General features: G+C 39.0%; 1 protein-coding gene and 1 non-coding gene across 7 annotated transcripts in view; one reads left to right on the top strand and one right to left on the bottom strand.

Annotated features, from left to right (window-relative positions):
- The window catches only part of RABEP1 (rabaptin, RAB GTPase binding effector protein 1), a 98804-nt gene extending 77053 nt beyond the window's left edge, over positions 1-21751 (bottom strand). For 4 of the 6 annotated variants that reach the window (XM_055576799.1, XM_055576800.1, XM_055576803.1 and 1 more), the window contains exon 1: positions 21496-21751. In XM_055576799.1, coding sequence (XP_055432774.1) covers positions 21496-21529 — 34 coding nt within the window. In that variant the 5' untranslated portion in view covers positions 21530-21751. Of the gene's footprint in view, positions 1-16476; positions 16560-19360; positions 19381-21495 lie in introns of those variants that run through there. The other 2 variants (XM_055576802.1, XM_055576804.1) reach the window with 2 other exon arrangements.
- Positions 19369-19441, top strand: TRNAE-CUC (transfer RNA glutamic acid (anticodon CUC)). The gene has a single exon. It is a non-coding gene; the product is annotated as a tRNA-Glu (tRNA).
- Positions 21752-22332: the final 581 nt, after the last annotated feature.

Here is a 22332-nt window from a genome sequence, read left to right as displayed (position 1 = left end):
AACTGGAAATAAACCAAAATGCCCACTATAAATGGACAAATAATAGTGTATCCATACAATTAAATATTAGACAGCAACAAAAAAGAATGCATTACTAATTCACACAATCTGGATAAATCTCAAGAGCAACGTTTAAGTGAAAGAAATCAGACACAAACAGTATGATCCCACTTATATAAAATTCTAGAAAAGGCAAAACGATGACAACAGAAAGTAGAGCAGCACTTGCCCAGAGGAGTTTAACCACAAAGTGTCATGAAAGAACTTTTTGGGGTAAAACATTCTATTAACACAATTATGGTGATGGTTACAAACTATGTATGTTTGAAAACTCATGAATCTATATACTTAAACCTAGTAAATTTTAGCATAAACTGTTTTTTGATCAGCTCTACTGTGGTATGAATTTAAAAGTACAAGAATAAATTAATGCTTGGTAGCATTAAGTGCTAGCCTATTAGTGCTTCACAGCATAAGTGCTATCCTCTTCAGGCCAGTTTTATTATCTTCATAGCACTTATTACTTGGAGAAGGCAATGGCACCCCACTCCAGTACTCTTGCCTGGAAAATCCCATGGACGGAGGAGCCTGGTAGGCTGTAGCCCATGGGGTCGCTAAGAGTCAGACACGACTGAGCGACTTTACTTTGACTTTTCACTTTCATGCAATGGAGAAGGAAATGGCAACCCACTCCAGTGTTCTTGCCTGGAGAATCCTAGGGATGCGGGAGCCTGATGAGCTGCCATCTATGGCGTTGCACAGAGTCAGACACGACTGAATCGACTTAGCAGCAGCAGCATTTATTATTATCTGAAACTATTTCCCTAAATATCTGAATGTTTAAATATTGTTCCATACTAGAGGAGACCCTCAGTGAAAACTGAGACTGTATATATCCTGCTCATTGTTACATATTACATTTTTAACGCCTTGAACTGTGGCTAACACATGGAAGGCATTCAATAAACATTTACTAAATAAATAAGTAAAAAAGATAAGCAGGAATAACTAAAACCCATTGATGAAGAGGGGCATAAGTCAGGGTTTTAAAAGACAGCAAGGATTTGAAGAAACAAAGGAGAGAAGAGTCTTCAACTGCAATGGAAATGAGACATTAATGTATATCTGTCTAGGAGCCAGCAAACATCTCTGACGCGGACAAAACTGCAACTTTCCCAACTTTGCATACAAGTCCCAATGAGTTACTCCTTGGCTTTCCAACATGGTAGCCATGGGGCTTCCCTGGTAGCTCAGTTGGTAAGGAATCTGCTTGCAATGCAAGAAACCCTGGTTTGATTCCTGGGTCAGAAGAACCACTGGAGAAGGGATAGGCTACCCACTCCAGTATTCTTGGGCTTCCCTTGTGGCTCAGCTGGTAAAGAATCTGCCTGCAATGCGGAGACCTGGGTTCGATCCCTGGATTGGGAAGATCCCCTGGAGAGGGGAAAGACTACCCACTCCAGTATTCTGGCCTGGAGAAGTCCATGGACTATACAGTCCATGGGATCACAAAGAGTCTTGACATGACCGAGCAACTTTCATTTTCCAGCCACCAAACACATGAAATGTGGCCATCTGAATTGTGTGTTAAATATGAAACATATATGGAATTTTGAAGACTTCAGTACAAAAATATTTTACTATCTCATTAATACTTTCTATCACATGTAGAAATTATAACATCTGGAATATACTGGATAAATAAAATTGAGTGTTAAAATTGATTTCACAGAAAGTTATACACACATGTTCAGAGAAGCATTATTCATAACATCTAAAGAAAGGAAACTCAAATGCTCAACTGATGACTGGATAAGCAAAATTTGGTATATTTATACAGCAGAATACCATATATCTAAAAAGGAATGAAGTACTAACAAGTTACAAGACGGATGAGCCTTGAAAACATTAAGTAAAAAAAAGCCAGACACCAAAGGCTACCTATTGTATGATTCCATTTATATGTAATATCCAGAGAAGAAAAATTCATCGAGACTAAAATATTAGTGGTTGCCAGCAGTTGGGGACAGAGAAGGTGATGGCACCCCACTCCAGTACTCTTGCCTGGAAAATCCCATGGACGGAGGAGCCTGGTAGGCTGCAGTCCATGGGGTCGCCAAGAGTCAGACACAACTGAGCGACTTCACTTTCATTTTTCATTTTCAAGCATTGGAGAAGGAAATGGCAAACCACTCCAGTGTTCTTGCCTGGAGAATCCCAGGGATGGGGGAGCCGTGTGGGCTGCCATCTATGGGGTCACACAGTCGGACACGACTGAAGTGACTTAGCAGTACCAGTTTGGGAAGAAGGAATGGAATGGGGAATGACTGTTAACGGTCAGGGTATTCTTTGGAGGATGAGGAACATATTTTGAAATTAGTGGTGATGGATGCACAGCTCTGCAGATAGTCTAAAAACCACTGAATTGTATGTTTTAAAGGGGTGAAGTTGATGATGTATGAATTGAATCTCAATAAAGCTGTTAATAAAATTAATCTCAATAAAATTAATTTCACCTTTCTATTTAGAAGTGTTTCAGTTTGATTTTTTTAATCTTTCAATGTGGCTGCCAGACGCAACTCAAGTGACCTAGCACAGCACAGCACAATGTGGCTGCCAGAAAAAATTTACACTCTTTGGCTCACATTACATCTCTATTGGACAGCATTGTTCTAGAGAGCTTATGGGGGGAGGGGGATACCCTGGATACTTTGAGTTCTCATTTTTACCTCTATTTGTCTTACACTATTTTTCCCAATTTGCCAGCCTGCTTCAAGTATCACCGTACTTTACAGCCAACTGAGACACTAAGATCAGTCATCTTAAAACCCAAGATTCCCTTCTCCCCTGTGCTTTTACAGTACACGGTGTTACTCTACTACAGTGTGCGGACTATTGTGGTCTAATGAGATAAGGAGTTTGTGCAAGAATGTAAAATCAACTAGGACACTGAGCACATTTCCAGCGTTTCTTGAGAAAAAATGACTGATTCTAGGTCTGGGGCAGAAGTATAAATGATAAAGCTGGAACACCTTGGCACCTACTGCAATTTTATGAAAGGATTTCCCTTTGTAACAAAGGAGTCAACTTAGAGGATTCAATGGCCAACAATGAGATAATCTGAACATCAGTGTGGCAGGCTGAACCAACCCTTCCCCTCAAATACTAATTTCCTGATCACCAATCCAGTAAATATTACCTTAAAAATGATGTAATTAAGGATCTTGAGAAAAGTAGTTTATCCCGGACTATAATGTACCCATAAAATCATTCCTCCACCATTCCAGATAAAGGGGCATTATAGATACTCACACATACAATTCACAGCAAATAACTATTAATAAAAATTTTAATTACTTTTGGCTAACAATCCCTTTAAAATGCAAATTTACTCAGAATAGTCTGAAGATTTTTTTTTCATTTTAACTGGAGGCTAATTACAATATTTTGTTGTTTTTTGCCATACATTTACATGAATCAACACAGGTGTACATATGTCCCCCATCCCACCTCCCTCCCCACCCCATCCCTCTGGATTGTCCCACAGCACTGGCTTTCAGTGCCCTGCTTCATGCATCAAACTTGCACTGGTTATCTATTTTACATATGGTAATCTACATGTTTCAATGCTATTCTCTCAAATCATCCCACCCCCACCTTCTCCCCGAGTCCAAAAGTCTGTTCTTTACATCTCTCTTTTGCTGTCTTGCATATATGGTCATCATTACCATCTTTCTAAATTCCATATATATGCATTTATATACTGTATTGGTGTTTCTCTGACTTACTTCACTCTGTATAATAGGCTCCAGTTTCATCCACCTCATTAGAACTGACTCAAATGAGTTCTTTTTTATAGCTGAATAATATTCCATTGCATTTATGTACCACAACTTCTTTATCCATTCGTCTGCCAATGAACATCTAGGTTGCTTCTGGGTCCTAGCTATTGTAAACAGTGCTGCAATGAACCCTGGAATACAAATGTCTCTTTTTTCAATTCTGGTTTCCTCAGTGTGTATGCCCAGCAGTGGGACTGCTGGGTCATATGGCAGTTCTATTTCTAGTTCTTTAAGGACTCTCCACACTGTTCTCCATAGTGGCTATACTAGTTTGCATTCCCACCAACAGTGTAAGAGGGGTCCCTTTTCTCCACACCCTCTCCAGCATTTGTTTGTAGACTTTTTGATGGCAACATTTCTGACCAGCAAGAGATTGTACCTCATTGTGGTTTTGACTTGCATTTCTCTGATAATAAGTGATGTTGAGCTTTTCATGTGTTTGTTAGCCATCTGCATGTCTTCTTTGGAGAAATGTTTATTTAGTTCTTTGGCACATTTTTTGATTGTGTTGTTTATTTTTCTGGTATTGAGCTGCATGAGATGCTTATATATTTTGGAGATTAATTCTTCGTCAGTTGTATCATTTGCTATTATTTCCCCCCATTCTGAAGGCTGCCTTTTCACTGTGCTTATAGTTTCCTTCCTTGTGTAAAAGCTTTTAAGTTTAATTAAGTCCCATTTGTTAATTTTTGTTTTTATTTTCATTACTCTGGGAGGTGGGTCATAGAGGATCTGACTCTACGTATGTTTTCCTCTCAGAGTTTTATAATTTCTGGTCTTACATTTAGATCTTTAATCCATTTTGAGTTTATTTTTGTGTATGGTGTTAGAAAGTGTTCTAGTTTCATTCTTTTACAGGTAGTTGACCAGTTTTTCCAGCACCATTTGTTAAAAAGATTGTCTTTTCTACATTGTATATTTTTGCCTCCTTTGTCAAAGATAAGGTGTCCATAGGTGCGTGGATTTATCTCTGGGCTTTCTATTTTGTTTCATTGATCTATATTTCTGTCTTTGTGCCAGTACCATATTGTCTTGATGAAGATTTTTTTCTTTTAATCATTTACGGGGGGGGGGGGGCGGAATTAAGCCTAACGCAACATATGATACCTCTTAGAACCATTTTGATTATACTATAAAACAAATCAAATCCCCAATGTACACACTGCCCTTCATTATAACACAGAAAACCTAAAATGTAGGTGTTAATTTCTTAAAGGGTAGATATAATTTCTTATCTCTCTACATGTGTTTATAGAAGGACTACAATATAACTACACAGCTGACATTAGGAGTTACTTATCACAAGAAAAGCTCTTCATAAATAAATAATAAAAACATAAGCATTATATTTTATTTATAAGGAAAGTTAAATGCATTATTTATGAGCTTTTCAGAAATATCAAGGTCATACACTGAAAGGGATCAGAATTTTGATAAATAGTTAATCCTAAGTGTGGAGAAAGAAGATTAATTATATATCCCTGAGGAGACATGAGAAATCAACAGGCAAAAGTATTTCCAGGAGAGAGTGCTAATGTTATTGGGGTTGTTGCAGGGTCTCAAAGTTAGAAAAAATTAAATAATGGAAGCTAACAACTAAGTATCCGCTACCTATCAGGTATCATATAGAAAGCAGTGAAGCATAATAATTGAAAGCACAGGCTCTGGAATTAATTTTTAAATCCCAGCTCTGCCACTTATAAACTGGTTTCTTCTCTTTACCTGTAAAAATGAAGACTAGATTACTACTACATTCCAGGGTTGTAGGAAGGATTAAATAATCTATATACAGCTTAAAGAGTATTAGGCAAGTTATTTTATACACTGGCTCATTAAATTTTCAAAACAAACCATAAAGTAGGCATACAATCCCCAGTTATAGGTGAGGAAACATTCTGAGAAATTAAGTAAAATGCCTACTGTTGCAGTTAATAAAAGGCAGAGCTGGGTTCAAACACCAATCTGTCAAGGCCTAGAAAGATTACCCTGTGATTGTAAGTATTTATAGAGATTAATATAGGAGATCCATGCATCACATGAGTTATAAACAAGTATAATATCACCTTCTAGGGTGGCTCTTTTATTTAGTCACACTGTTAATTTACATGTTGAAATATATATACTCAATAAGTCATTTTCCTTCACAGTAAGGGCATTATACTGTTAGGGTTTTTTTTTTTTTTAAGTTATTTGTGTAACTTTATATCAGAATGGTAAAGGCACAATCTAAAGCATTTTATTATTAACCAGTGGTTCTCAACTGGAGCTGTTTTGCTCCCCAGAGGACATTTGGCAATGTCTGGAGACATTCCTGGTTGTCACAACCAAGGGCTAAGGGTACTGGTATTCAGTGGTTAGAGGTCAAAGAGGCTGCTTAACATCCTACAATGTAAAGGACAGTCATACACAACAAAGAATAATCCAGCCTAAAATGTCAATAGTGGTAAAGGTTATAAACTGATAGGGAGGGTTGAGAATTTCAGATACAAGTGACAGACCAGAAGACGGGTAGTAAGTCTCTCTCCAAAGGAAACCATAAACAAAACAAAAAGACAACCTACAGAATGGGAGAAAATATTTGCAAAGGATACGACCGACAAGAGCTTAATTTCCAAAATATACAAACAGCCCATACAAGTCAACAACAAAACACCCAATCAAAAAAATGGTCTGAAGAACTAAACAGATATTTCTCCAAAGACAACATACAGCTGGCCAAAAGGCACATGAAAAGAACCTCAACATCACTAATTATTAGAGAGATGCAAATCAAAACTACAATGAGGTACCACCTCACACTGGTCAGATGGTCGTCATTAAAAAGTCTACAAATAACAAAAGCTGGAAAGGGTACGGAGAAAAGGGAACCCTCCTACACTACTGATGGGAATGTAAGTTGGTGCAGCCACTATGGAAAAACAGTATGGAGATTCCTCAAGAAACTAGAGTTGCCATATGATCCAGCAATCCCTCTCTCGGGCATATATCCGAACAAGACTACAAATCAAAAAGATACATGCACCCCGATGTTCAAAGCAGCACTATTTACAATAGCCAAGACATAGAAATAACCTAAATGTCCACTGACAGATGAATTGATAAAGATGATGTGGTATATATATCCAATGGAATTCTACTCAGTCATAAAGTATGAAATAATGCCTTTTGCAGCAACATCGATGGCCTAGAGATTATCATGCTAAGTGATGTAAGTCAAAGACATATTATATTATGATACTACTTATATGTGGAATCTAAAATATGACACAAATGAACTTAACCAGAAGACAGAAACAGACTCACAGTCAGAGAACAGACTTGTGGTTGCCAAGGGGGATGGGGGATGGATAGATTGGGAGTTTCGGGTTAGCAGATGCAAACTATTTATTATATACAGAATTGATAAACAATGTCCTACTGTATAGGATAAGGAACTATACTCAATATCCTGTTATAAACCAGAATGGGCATGAATATATATATCTCTCTCTCTCTCTGAATCACTTTGCTATACAGCAGAAATTAACACCATATTATATATCAACTATACTTCATTTTTTTAAGTCCATTCTGATCCTAAAATGCTGTCTCCTTACCATACCCGACTAAAGCAAATCCAGGATATATTTCAGGACAGATGACTGGGTAGTAATCAACAGCAAGTCTTAAAATTTTGTATACTTTTCAACCAAGCAATTTCACTACCAAGTATATATCCTAAGAAGTAATGATGATGAATATACAGATTTCATTACAAGAATGTTACTTCTTTAAAGCATTTATTTCAAAACATTAGAATTTCAAAAGTTAGAAATAAGCAAATGCCTAACAAAAGAAAAGTGACGCCCAAACAAGTTTCAAGATGAAACTTGAAAGAGACCATAACAAATTCTAACAAATCTACAGGGAATAAAAAACATGTCCTTTGTTATTTAAACTGTCTTCAGCATAGTAAAAGATGGAATGCTTCCCTATTTTACTAGGCTAGTATAACCAAGGTACCAAAACCCAAGGTAGTACCAAAATGGAAAACTATAGGCCAATCTCACTTATGAATTTTTTCAAATTAAAAAAAGACATTAACATATTATTAAACCCAATCTAGATGGCAACCCACTCCAGTATTCTTGCCTAGAGAATCCCAGGGATGGGGGAGCCTGGTGGGCTGCCGTCTATGGGGTCGCACAGAGTCGGACACGACTGAAGCGACTTAGCAGCAGCAGATACGTACTAGAACAACCTATCACAACCAAGTTGAGTTTATCTCAACAAAATCTGTCCCAACATTAGAAAACCAATTAATCAATTTTGTTACAGATCAAAAAGACCTGAAATAATCTAAATTAATTACAAAGGAAAAAGTAAAGCAATGAAAGAGGAAAACAGCTCTGCGAAACAGATAATGTCCAATAAAAGGATGATCCATATACCTAAAACAGAGAACCCAACAAATGGAACTAAGAAAATATTAAAAGAAAAAAGAAAGAAAATACTCAAAGATTTAAAAGAACAAGTATTTCCAAAAGGAAATCAGAACTTAATAAGTAACAAAAAAATAAAAATGTGAGCAAACAGGCTGACACAGGAAGAAAACAGAAGGAAGTTGGATCTTGAACATCCTTGAACAATTGAACCGGCCTTGGAATGCTTTACTTCTAAACTTGTCATACACAAAAAATCAACCCTTGAGTCACTTGGGATTGGATTTCCAATTGCTGTGGGGGACAAGTATTCCTGACACAGAAAATACATCAAAATGTATGTATATCAAAAGTATCAAAATTTACATGCACATAACCTTTGAACAACTAATAAGGATTAAGGTAAGTATCTGCATAAATATTTAGAGATGTATGTAGCAGGATGTTTACAATAGTGTTAACTGTAGTAGAAAAAAATTAACTATTAATAAATATATACCAAGAGACGTAATTAATATTATGGAATCCATGCAATGGAATACCATGCAGTCATTAAAAATAAAATTTGTTATTTGAGTGGGAACAACATCCTATATAAGTATTAGAATTTTCAATTTTTAAGAGTTTTTTCATAGATTATACATATTAAACTCTGCAAAGATAATAAACCAACAAGTGAATGGATATTATCTTTGGCTATTTTTTCTTTATGCTTTTCTACATTGTCTGAATTGCTTGCAGTAGGCAATATTAATTTTATCTAAAATTCCTAACTTGACAAACAGTTCATATAGAAACAACTCAGAAAATTCAAATGATACAGAAAAAAATGGCCAACAATTTAGGAAAGAAACAAAAATGAAAAAAGTATAAGCGGATATCTGACACTGAGATAAAGCAAGTCTTTGAAAGTATCAAAGCATTATCAAGTTTGTTCAAAAGAATCCTTAGGCTTCTCTATACCATACATTAGCAATAAGAGAAAGAATAAAACTCTAAAAGTATCTAACAAATAAATGACAAAGGCCAATGTCCATAAAAGAGATATTTATAAATTAATAAGAAAATGACAAAGGACATGAAGAGGCAATGCACAAAGAAAACAAATGGTCAATACATTTTTAAAGCCTAATCACACCCATCAAAACATATCTTATTGCTGTTGTAAGTTGCATTTAGTAACTTAAAACAGCAATAGCATTTATCTGTGCTATTGGTAATAAAAATTTTAATCTATACTTAATGTTAGCAGGAATGAGGTTACACTAAAAGCCATCAGTACTAATGGGAGAAATGTAAACTAGAATAAGACAGATGTCTAAGGATGTCTCCTATAGTTATTTACTAACAGCAAGATCTTACAAATAATCAAAGAGGCAGAAACAGGAAAATAAATTATGATATACTTACAGACTTTTTTATATAAATTTATTTAATTGGAGGCTAATTACTTTACAATATTGTATTGGTTTTGCCATACCAACATGAATCCGCCACGGGAATAAATTTTATATCATAATCAAAAATAGAGGGACTTCCCTGGTGGTCTAGTGGTTAAGACTCTGAGCTCCCAATGCAGGGGGCCCAGGGTTCCATCCCTGGCCGGGAAACCAGATCCCACATGCCACAACTAAGAGTTCGAATATGGCAACTAAAGATTCCTCGTGCAGCTGAAGATCGAAGATTCTACATGCTGCAACTCAGACCCAGCACAGCAAATAAATAAAAATAATAAAAAAGAATACAAAACTACATGTGCAGTATGTTCTACTGCTTAAAAATTGTATTTGTTGATATAAAACATGGTCAGAAATACACTAAAATGACAAAATATCCCAAAGCATATGATTACCAGTAATAAGTCCAGTTTTCTTTGAACTTTCTTTGTACTTTATGGCAGGAAAAAAAAAAAAAAAAAACCCTTGGTGTTTTAATTTTGCCCTCTTTTTAATGAAGAGAGTTTACTTAACTAAACCTGACCTAAGAGATAGTGGGTGGAATGAAAATAGTCATGAAGCCTGAGCAATTTACTAAACTTTCACTTCCTCAACTGTGAAACAGGGAGAATACCAACCTTAAAGCATTCAAAAATTTGAATAATTAATGCATTTAAAGTGCCTTAAGGCAGCATGGTAGTAGACCTAATGTGATCATTCCAACTTTTATCTGAATGAATAGATGCCTAGGAAGAGTTCAGGAAAATTCTAGAAGGTTCTTGGCTCTTTAAAACATTAAAACACTAGAAAGTAGGGGGAAAGTCATTGTAACTATGTGGTATAACACCAGAAAAGATAAATCAAAAAACAAAACACTATTCAGGAATGGACTCAAGTATTTCCGGATATTTCAGTTCAGTTCAGTCACTCAATCGTGTCTGACTCTTTGCGACCCCATGAATCACAGCACACCAGGCCTCCCTGTCCATCACCAACTCCCGGAGTTCACTCAGACTCACGTCCATCGAGTCAGTGATGCCATCCAGCCATCTCATCCTCTGTCGTCCCCTTCTCCTCCATGAGTCAACTCTTCGCATGAGGTGGCCAAAGTACTACTTAGCATGTAATAAATAGTGTGACATGTCTAAATCAATGGAGAAAAATCACTATATGTGCTATCCGGCTAGCCATTTGAAATAAATTCTAATAAAAGCTGGATTCCTATCTCAGTGCCTACATAAAATAAATTCCAAAGTGATGTAACATTTAAAAGTAAATACTAGAGACTTCTCTAGTGGTCCAGTGATTAAGAATCCGCCTTGCAAAGAAGGGGACTCAGAGTCTGATCCCTGGTAGGGGAATTAAGGTCCCACATGCTACAGCCAACTATAAGCCCAGGCGCTGCAACTATTGAGCCCACAAGCCACAACTAAAGATCTCACATGACACAACAAAGAACTGACGCAGCAAATAAAAATATTTCTTTTAAAAAAGTAAATACTAGAAGATAACATAGACAAAGGAAATCTAGAGGCCACTAAGGAAAACACATGATGGACAGGGAAGCCTGGAGTGCTGCGGTCCATGGTGTTGAAGAGTCAGACACGACTGAGTGACTGAACTGAAGAAAAACACTGATAAGTCACACAAAGTTAAAATATTTTCATATGCCAAAACATCTCAAAATAAATATACAAAATGGGGGAAATTTTTGCTACACACATGATAATGAGGTCAACTTCCCCATATGCAAAGAATTTAATTTGTTAAATTAAGGAGCTATAAACTCTCATATGGCTTCCCAGGTGGCTCACGGTAAAGATCTGCCTGAGATGCAGGAGATCTGGGTCCGATCCTTGGGTCTGGAAGATCCCCTGGGAAAGGAGATGGCAACCCACTCCAGTATTCTCGTCTAGGAAATTCCATGGACAGAGGAGTCTGGCAGGCTACAGTCCACGGGGTCACAGAGTCGGACAGAACTTAGTGACTAAACAACAACAAGCTCTCTTATACCCTGACAGTGAGCCTGTAAACTGTCAAACCTTTTTGAAAGAGAATTTAACATTCACCATTAAATTTTTAAACATTCATCCTTTGACTCAGTAATTTCAAGCAATTTGTGACACAAAAATCCTCACGTGAGCGTGTGAAGACAGGTACAAGGATATTCGCTGAAGTTTTATTGTAATGGCATGAATATTTATCAATGAGGACTTACTTTAAAAAATTACAGTGCATTTACATTGTTGTTCAGTTGCCCAGTCCTGTCTGACTTTTTGAACCCCATGGACTGCAGCAGCTATATCATGCAGCCACAAAAGTGATCTATTTCAAAAATAGTAACATTATCTATATCAAAAACAAAGTAAAGAAAAAGAGAGTTGAGAAAAGCATATACACCGTGACTCCACTTTTAATCATCAGAATATACATTTCTTTTTAAAAAAACAGAAAAATATATAGCAGATCTTTAACAGTGTTTATCTCTGAGAGGCAAGTTTATGAGCTTATATGGACTTTTCCATTCATATTATACATTTACAAATTTTTACAAGCATTTATTTCTGATGCAAAAAAATATTTTTAAGAAATTTAAAATCACATACACGCAAAGATAGGCACAATAAAGGACAGAAACAGTATGGACCTAACAGACGCATAAGATATTAAGAAGAGGTGGCAAGAATACAGAGAAGAACTACACAAAAAAAGATCTTAATGACCCAGATAACCATGATGTCACACAGAGCCAGACATCCTGGAGTGTGAAGTCAAGTAGGCCTTAGGAAAAATCACTATGAATAAAGCTAGTGGAGGTGATGGAATTCCAGCTAAGCTATTTCAAATCCTAAAAGATGATGCTGTTAAAGTGTTGCCCTCAATATGCCAGCAAATTTGGAAAACTCAGCAGTGGCCACAGGACTGGAAAAGTTCAGTTTTCATTCCAATCCCAAAGAAGGGTAATGCCAAAAAGAATGTTCAAACTACTGCACAACTGCACTGATTTCACATGCTAGCAAAGTAATGCTCAAATCCTTCAAGTTAGGCTTCAACAGCATGTGAACTGAGGACTTCCAGATGTACAAAAGGATTTACAAAAGGCAGAGGAATCAGAGATCAAATTACAAATATCTGCTGGATCACAGAAAAAGCTACAGAACTCCAGAAAAACATATACATCTGCTTCATTGACTAGGCTAAAGCCTTTGAATGTGCAGACCACAACAAACTGGAAAATTCTTAAAGAGATGGGAATACTAGACCACCTTAGCTGCCTTCTGCAAAACCTTTATGCGGGTCAAGAGGCAATGGTTAGAACCCAACATTGAACAGACTGGTTCAAAATTAGGAAAGGAGTATGTCAAGGCTGTATACTGTCACCCTGCTTATTTAACTTATATGCATAGTACATCATACAAAATACCAGGCTGGATGAAGCACAAGCTGGAATCAAGACTATAGGGAGAAATATCAATAACCTCAGATATGTAGATGACACCACCCTTACGGCAGAAAGTGAAGAGGAATTAAAGGGCCTCTTGATAAAGGTGAAAGAGGAGAGTGAAAACCGTAGCTTAAAACAACATTTAAAAAATGAAGGTCGTGGCATCCGGTCCCATCACTTCATGAAAAACATGGGTAAACAATGGAAACAGTGACAGACTATAAGTTCCAAAATCACTGTGGACAGTGACTGTAGCCATGAAATTAAAAGACACTTGCTCCTTGGAAGAAAAGCTGTAACAAACCTAGACAGTGTATTAAAAAAACAGAGACATTACTTTGCCTACAAAGGTCTGTATAGTCAAAGCTATGGTTTTTCCAGGAGTCATGTTCAGATGTGAGAGCTGGACAATAAAAATGGCTGAACACCAAAGAATTGATGCTTTCGAACTACGGTGAAAGAAGACCGTAGAGAGTACCTTGAGACAACAGGAAGATCCAACCAGTCAATTCTAAAGGATATCAACCCTGAATATTCATTGGAAGGACTGCTGCTGAAGCTGAAGTTCCAATACTCTGGCCAGCTGATGTGAAGAACTGACTCCACTGAAAAAACCCTGATGCTGGGAAAGATAGAAAGCAGGAGAAGGGGACAACAGAGGATGAGATAGATGGTTGGATGGCATCACCGACTCAATGGACATGAGTTTGAGCAAACTTTGTGAGATGATGAAGGTCTGGGAAGCCTGGCATGCTACAGTCCATGGGGTCTCAAAGAGTTAGACACAACTGAGTGACTGAACAACAACAACATGAAAGAATAAGCAAATACATAAATGGAACAGAAACAGGGAGCCTAGAAGTAGATAGATTCACACAAATATAGATGACCGATCTGTGACAAAGAAAAGGCAATTCAATGAAGAAACGACAGGCTTTTCAACAAATGATGGTGCTGGAACAACTGAATATCCACATGCAAAAATAAAGAAAAAAGAATTTAGATATAGACTTCACAGCCTTCACAAAAAAATAACTCAAAGTGAGTCACAGACCTAAATGTAAAATGCAAAACTATAAAACTCCTGGAGCAAAACATAGGGGAAAATCTAGATGACAATGACTTTTTAGATATAGCACCAAATGTACGATCCATGAAAGAAATAATTATAAGTTGGGTTTCATTAAATTTAAAACTTCTGCTTGTGAAAGACGTTGCCAAGGGAATAAGACAAGCCACAGATCTGGAGAAAATACTTGCAAAAGACATATCTGATAAAGTCCTGTGATCCAAAATACACAAAGCCCTCTTAAAGCTAAACAATAAGAAAATTAACAATCTCATTAAAAGTTATGCAAAAATTCTGAACAGAAACCTCACGAAAGATATACAAACAGTAGTAAGTTCAACATCATGTGTTTTTCAGTAACTGCAAATTAAAACAATTAAAGATACCACCACACATCTACTAGAATGGCTAAAATCCAAAACACAGACACTTGCTGAACAAATGCTGGAAAAAGTGGAACAAGAATTCTCATTTATGGCTGGTGGGAATGCAAAATGGTACACCCACGTCAACATACTCTTCCCATATGATCCTGCAATCACACTCTTTAATATTTAGCCAAATGAGTGGAAAACTTACATCTGCACAAAAACCTGCTTTACAGAAGCTTTATTGGTAACTGTCAAAACTTGGAAGCAATCATGACGTCCTTCAATAACTGGTACGTCCAGAAAATGGAATATTAATCAGTCCTTAAAACAAAAAAAAAAGAAGAAATGGGCTACCAAACCACAAAAAGACATGAGGAAACCTTAAATGTGTATTACTAAATGAAAGAAGCAATCTGAAAAGGCCACATAACTGTATGATTCCAACTATATAACATTCTGGAAAAGGCAGAAACCATGGAAACAGTAAAAAGATCAGTGTTTGCCAAGGATCTAGGGGAAAAGACAGATGAGTAGGTAGAACACAGGGGATTTCCTAGGCAGGGAAACAAACCCACAGAATGTACAACACTAAGACTGAATAATGTAAATGGACTTGGGCTGATAATGACGTGCAGGTTCATCGATTACTTACAAACTTACTACACTGGTGGAATGCTGTGGAATGCTGATGGTGGGGAAATGGGTAGGGGGTACAAGGAAACTTCTGGCTCCTTGTACTTTCTGTTCAATTTGTACTTTCCATTCAGTTTTGCTGTGAAACTAAAACTACTCTAAAAAATAGTGTCTACTGATTTATTAAAACCTGTAACAATATCTGTATCCCCACTGTCTAGCATGGTATCTGGTCTATAGTGAATATTGAAAAAGTAGTCATTTAAAAAACACACAGCACAGAGCAAGGCATGTAACAGTTCAATAAACCACAGCTTTTATTTTATTATGAACTAATACGATACAGAGAAACAAAACAAATTTGAGGGAATGTTACCACACATTAAACAGAGTTGAGAGTTTTAATCAAGAGAGTATCTTAGATGTTCAATGCATAAGTCACATGGACTCCATGTCTGGAATATTCTGAAATTTTAGGGACACCATTTTAGGAAGAGCACTAACTAGCTACATGGTACTGGAACATCTGGCTAGCCAAGCAGAGGAAATGACGAAGAATGGAGAGGGTACAGAATCCTCATATGAGGAACTGCCAAGATGGAAGCAAGCTCTTTAAATATCTAGACCTTTTTTGTGCGGAAGAGAAAATAAGATTGATTTTGACTCCTCCATTAGTCTCTAATGAGAAAAACTGAACACAGTCACCTTCCAACATAGCTTTCCCTGTTCTTTTACTTGTAGTTAAGTTTCCCTTGTGTTCCAGAGAAGAACAATGTACTAACACTAGGCACCTCATTTCACATTACTGTTCCTAAGGCTCATTCCTCCACTATATCATAAAATTCCTGAAATCGGAACTATGCAGAATGCCAATTCTGCATTACCTGGCACAACTGTACTACACAAGAGAGAGCAATTGTTCACAAAATACTCCTATGAAGACTAAACCCAATTTAATGATTAATTATACAAGAACAACACATCAAATTTCACTAAATAAAAACCAAAATCAGAGTCCTTAAGATTCAAAGGCAATTCCATCCACTGCGTAGTCAGGTAAGACATACAATTAAAGGATTATTATACAACCCCAGGCTACTGCATGTAGGCACTCTGAAGTAGTTAAGACTGTGAGAGGTTAAAGCTCAGGGCTTTTGTGTTTCAGATCAAGTTTAGTGGTTGGCAGCTTTATCAAGTAATAATAAACCAAATATATGTATTATTGAATAAAATGGTGTTAAAACAACTAGATTTAGCACCTTCAGTTCAGTCGCTCAGTCCTGTCCGACTTTGCGACCCCATGGACTGCAATGCACCAGGCCTCATTGTCCATCACCAACACCTTGGAAGAAAAATTAAGTTAGATCCCTATGTCACATCAAATATGAATTCCAGATTCAGGCAGGTTCCCCCAGCAAGCCAGAAAGCAGCTTTCCAGGGAGCTCTGCCCTTCAGAGGACCACCTACTCCAACCAAGTCTGGATCTCTGGGAGCAGCCTCTTGAAGATGTGTTTCTTCCTTGGGTGTTCTCCCTTAGCCCTAGAGACCATAGCTGATCGCTATCTCTACTATTCCTGTATTCTTCAGGCTGTTCTTTTTCCCTTAAGTAATCTCTTATATGGGCTTAAATGGTAAAGAATCCGCCTGCAATGCAGGAGACCCCAGTTCGATTCTTGGGCTAGGAAGATTTCCTGGAGAAGGAATATCTATTTAGTTAATAATTCTTTATATTAAACTTTATCTGTTAAGTTTAAAAATAAATAAACTTCAGATGATCTATAGTACTAATTACACCTCCCTTGCCTGCCTTAACTCTGTTGCCAATCTAGCAACAGAGTGATTGGGATTGGGTTTTTTCTTAAATGTAAGTCAGATCACACCACTCCTCAGCTCAAAACACTGTCAATGATTCCCCACAGTGAAAGTCAATCTTTACAAAATGCTCTAGGGCCCTATAATACCTGTGATCTTTCACCTCTTATTTTACTGCTCACTTCTCCCTTCCTCTCCCACATCCTACCACCCACCCAATAATTTCATTCTAGCCACACTGACCTTCATGCCATCCCTCAAACATAACAGACACATTCCTTCACTAAGGCATTCGCAAAAATTGACCCCTCTGTCTGGAATACTCTTCCTTCAGATATCCACATATTAGCTCTTCTATCACCTTCAAGTCTTTGGTCAGATGTCACCTTCTCAACAAGCTTACTCTGACCACTCTATTTAAAACCAGCCTACCCCGCCTCCTTTTACTCTGTTCCATTTTTTTTTCTTTTTCCATAGCACTTATCACCTAACAATCCATATGATTTGCTTATGTTTGTTGTTTAATATCTGTTTCTCCCATGCCAGGGCAGGGCTTTTTATTATCTGTGTGGTCCACTGATATATTCCAAATATCTAGAATTGCGCCTGGCAAGTAGTACACACTCACATTTGTTAACAGTTTTACACTTGTCTGTGGGATTAACTAACGGCCTTCTGCTTCACTACTTAGGAACAAGGACTGGGTTTTTTTCATCATTTCCTAGAGCTCTGCCTAGACTAGGCACACAAACATTTATTAACTGTAGATTTTTTTTTGGGGGGGGGTCTATCAGAAGATACAATTTTAAAACAACTGACATTATTCAGGGCTTATAAGAATATAGGGGAAATCTACCCTCTCATATACTATTGGCAGGTATGTAAATTGATACTTTTTGAGAGTAAGCTAGCAATAGCTATTAAAATTTAAATCACTCAGAGCTCATGCCCTTTAATTCAGTAGTCTTACAGAAGTACCTGAAAAGTATGTCCAAAAATATCTAGACCAGAACTACTTATAAAATGGAAAAATTGAAAGCAATCTACTTATCTACCAATAAAGATAGAGGCAAATAAATCATGTTTATTTGGTACATGTTATATGACAACATTCTTTAAAAAGAATGAGGCAGATCTGTAGCAATCAACTGGAAAGTAGCCCACGATCTAGTAAACAGATCAGGGGGCTCTGGCATCAGATAACCTGGATTTGAATCCTGGCTCCCCTCACTTCCTAGCTAGGTAATTCTAGGCACTTTTTAACTTCTCTGTGCTTCAGTTTCCTCATCAATAAAACAGGAACAATATTATAATAGTATCCACTTCACTAACCTGAAGATTCCCTGAGATAATGCATGCAGTGTCTATAGCACATTTATAGGCACATAACCATTTACAAGTATATAGTAAGTATAGTTATCATTTACAAGTGAAATAGACAAGTTGCACACCTATGTATGTAAATCATGTCCATTTCAGGGGGAAAAGTCTATGAAATTTATAGAAAAAAGTCAAGTACAGAAGTTTATAGAAACCAGTCAAATTTATAGAAACCAGTCAAGTACTGGTTTCCTCTCAGAGATGAGAGAAAGCATACTTAATAGCCATCCTTTTTTAATGGAAGGAATTTAGAATATAGTGTTTTTAAATAAAAAAGAAATGAAGTAAAATCAGAGCAAATGCTTCTAAGAGTTTAACTTAGATTTTAAAATATTACAGTTTGAAATAGTTTACATTATATATACTCTTTGAATTCTCAAGATAAAATAATCAGCTGAAATTTGACTATTAAAGTTACCTTCACTCTAAATGAGTAAACTAAGGTGCACAATCCAAAAAACAAGTTTTAAAAAACTTACAAAATAAGGACTTGGACTGCAAGGAAATCAAATCAGTCAAACCTAAAGGAAATCAACCGTGAATATTCACTGGAAGGATTGATGCTGAAACTCCAATACTTTGGCCACAGCATTCGAAGAGCCGACTCACTGGAAAAGACTCTGATGTAGGGAAAGATTGAGGGTAGAAGGAGAAGGGGACAACAGACAATGAGATAGTTAGATAGCCTCACTGACTCAATGGACATGAACTTCAGCAAATTCTGGGAGATAGTGGAGGACAGAGGAGCCTGGCATGATGCAGTCCATGCGGTTACAAAGAGCTGGACGTGACTTAGCGACCAAACAAGAAAATTATTACACTTTAACCTATAGATTTTACACACAAATCAGTTCTTTTTTTAACCTACAATATCTCCACGAAAAATAAAAGATATGTCAAAGAAAGAAAACAACATCAACGTAAATTAAAACTGCTTCTAAAATGGGATACCTGAGAATTCCCTGGCAGTCCAGTGGTTAGGACTCTGTGCTCTCACTGCCGAGGGCCTGGGTTCAATCCCTGGCCAGGGAACTAAGATCCTATGAGCCGTGCAGTGCAGTCAAAGAAAAAAATAAAAAGGAATAAAAGCTAGATTAAAGTCAAAAAGCAAAACCTTCTACTGTCAGTTTAACGCAAAAGAATTCTTCAATGTTTTAATAACAGCAGGGCTAGGAAATTCAAGTGTGCTTAAAACTGAAGTGTTAAGTAGTGGTCTATATGAAGTTCAGCAAAAGAGAAAAATTAAATCCCCCAAGATGAATTTCTAAGAAGACACAGACACAAATCACTCAAATACACCGAATTCTCTCTCCTCTTGTTAACAGTAGCTATGGCTGCTCATTTACTATACTAATTGAAAATACTGCAATCCATGCAAACTAAATCTCATCCCATAGTCACAGGATTTGAAAAACAGGGAATAAACCTGTACTAAGAATACATGATTTCTTGAAGCTAATTTTTCCTAGCCTCTTTCAAGTGCTTAGTCACTACTCCCTATTTACAACGAAGACCATTTCACGTCTAGAAAGAGGGAGGGAATTTTGATTCCGGACTGTCATGTCACCTGAGCCGCCCTAGACGTTTGTTTCCATGCAACTCAAGAGAAGGCAGCCGCCAGCTAAGCATACCTACCACTCCAGATCAGAACCAGAAGCCAGTGGGGCTCCCTCTACTCTGCCTCTGTCTACAATAACAAAGAGCTGTTTGTAGAAGCGCAATGTTTTCTTCCCTGACACCAAATGCAAAAGTTGAGGATTAAAAGGTAGCCTGAAAACTCGTTTCCTCCAACAGTCCACCAGAGAATGCCTCCCATCTACTGAAAGAGAAACAGCATCCAGATTTTCACACAACTCCAGGTGTGTGGGTGCTAGACATCTCTCCTCAGGCAGCTAACAAAACCTAAAACTAGAGGCAAACAGGCTTTAGAGTACACTCCAAGAAAGAAGTTAGCATTAAAATCTGGTAACATTGTTTCACGTTCCTCAATGGCAAGATCAAAGAATCAGGTTTTTGGGAAATATTATCTTAGGAGACAACTCTAGGCAAAGTCAAGTTTTTAAGCACCAACTATGTGCCAGTTGCCAAATCCCAACATTCCACTCACACTTAAAGATGCTAAGCACACACGCTGATTATAGAAATACACCTGTAAGAACTCTCACTCCCAGATACAACAGTAACTTGCCAAGGACCAGCCACAAAACAGTAACACCTGGAACCACGTGGTCACTCTCTGAAGCAGGGCTTAGCCAACTTCCCAGAGGTCGGGAAGGCCTGACAACCACCTGGGACTATTTAGGATAGGGCTCTTTCTCCTTCCATGGATGGAAGTGCTATAAAAGACACGTTTTTGCCTCGACTTCAGCATTCCCAAATACCGCCTTAAAACTAATCACTTTATGTAAGTCACGTTACCTCCCTTATAGACAAAAAATAAAGGCACGAATGAATCTCTTCTCATGAGAACACTCAAGTTCAAAGAGGCTAAGAAACCTACATAGTGCTTGTTAGTGAAGGCTCCAGGTGCTTTAGACGCCCAGGCCCCAGCACTTAACCATTAAGCCACGACGCCTCTCAAGGAACGCTACTAAAACCAGTTTCTGATCCGAGCCAGTTAGTTTCATGCCACAAAACTGAGCTCAAAGCGTTCAGTGACATGGACGGAGGCGGGGCGTGGGGAGGGCACATCACCACTACCTAAGCAATTTCTTTTTCTTTTAACGAATATAGCACATGTTCCTGATTTCCATCCTCCTCACGGGCAGAACCCACGTGCCGGTCCCACCGCTACCCAGAGCAGCTCCCTCTCCACGCTCCCCAGCTCACCCGCACCCCCCTCACTCCGCCCCCACCCCAGCCACGGCCACAACGCCGGCACCTCCCGCCCCCTCGCCAGAGACGGCCGTCCAGGCCCTCGCACGGCCTTCGCGTGCAGCCAGCGCCGGACCCCGCGCGCTCCCGCCTCAGCCCGGCGGGGTCACCTCCGGGGCCTATGCGCGCCCTTCCCGCCACCCACAGGTCCCCTCGCGACGCCGGCGCCGGGCAGGCCGCGCCCGCCGCGCCTGCCATGGTGGGCGCCTCACCGTCAGGCTGAGGAGCCGGGCCCGGCTGCGCCATGGCCGGGCGGCCGGCCTCGGAGAGCGGGGATGGGCGGGGAAGCGGCGTCCCGGGCTCCCGCGGGCTCAGCTGGCGGAGGAGGCGTCGACCGAGCCGCCGCCGCCGCCGCCCAGGGAGGAACCGCTAAGGCTGAAGCCGCCGGCGCCGCCACAGCCGCGGGCAGAGACGGACCCGAGCGCCGACCTCCGCCTCCTCATCCTGACAGCGGGAAATAAGCAGTGCGCAGGCGCGGGGGGATGGGGCGGCACGTGACGTCGCCCTGAGGGGAGGGGAGGGGCTTCGCGAAGGGAGGGGCGCGCAGCGCGAGGCGGAGGCTGGAGGAAGGGCGGGGGGCGTGGTGGGGGAGGAGGGGGCTGAATAGATGAGGAGGGGGAGGGGGAACAGGAGGAGAGCTGAGGCGGGAAAGGCGAGGCCTTGTTCAGGGGAAGCTCCCAGCCATCCGCCCCAGAATAGAGGCGAGAAAAAATAAATACAAAAAGAAGAGCAAGAGAGGAGGCTAGATCGTGAAATTAGTGGAAATCCAGCCTCTACCTCTTCTAGCTGTGTGACCTTGGGCGAGTCACTTAACCTCTTTAAACCTCACAGCCTTTGCCTATATAATGGCTACTAAAAGTTTAAATGAAGTGTGCGGAACTGTTTCTTAGGTACTTTCCATCACGCACCTATGTGCGCTATGACTTTTCAGTGCCACGCATCATGAGAGGTGATGGGGATACAGCCAGACACAGTTCTTGCACCCACGAGGGGAGAGGGAGAAGATGGTAGGCAGACAATGCCACCCTTACACCTGGGCATAGGTACAC

This window comes from Bubalus kerabau, chromosome 4, assembly GCF_029407905.1.
Source record: "Bubalus kerabau isolate K-KA32 ecotype Philippines breed swamp buffalo chromosome 4, PCC_UOA_SB_1v2, whole genome shotgun sequence".
NCBI lineage: Eukaryota > Metazoa > Chordata > Mammalia > Artiodactyla > Bovidae > Bubalus > Bubalus kerabau.
This window is presented reverse-complemented; position numbering and strand designations above follow the sequence as displayed.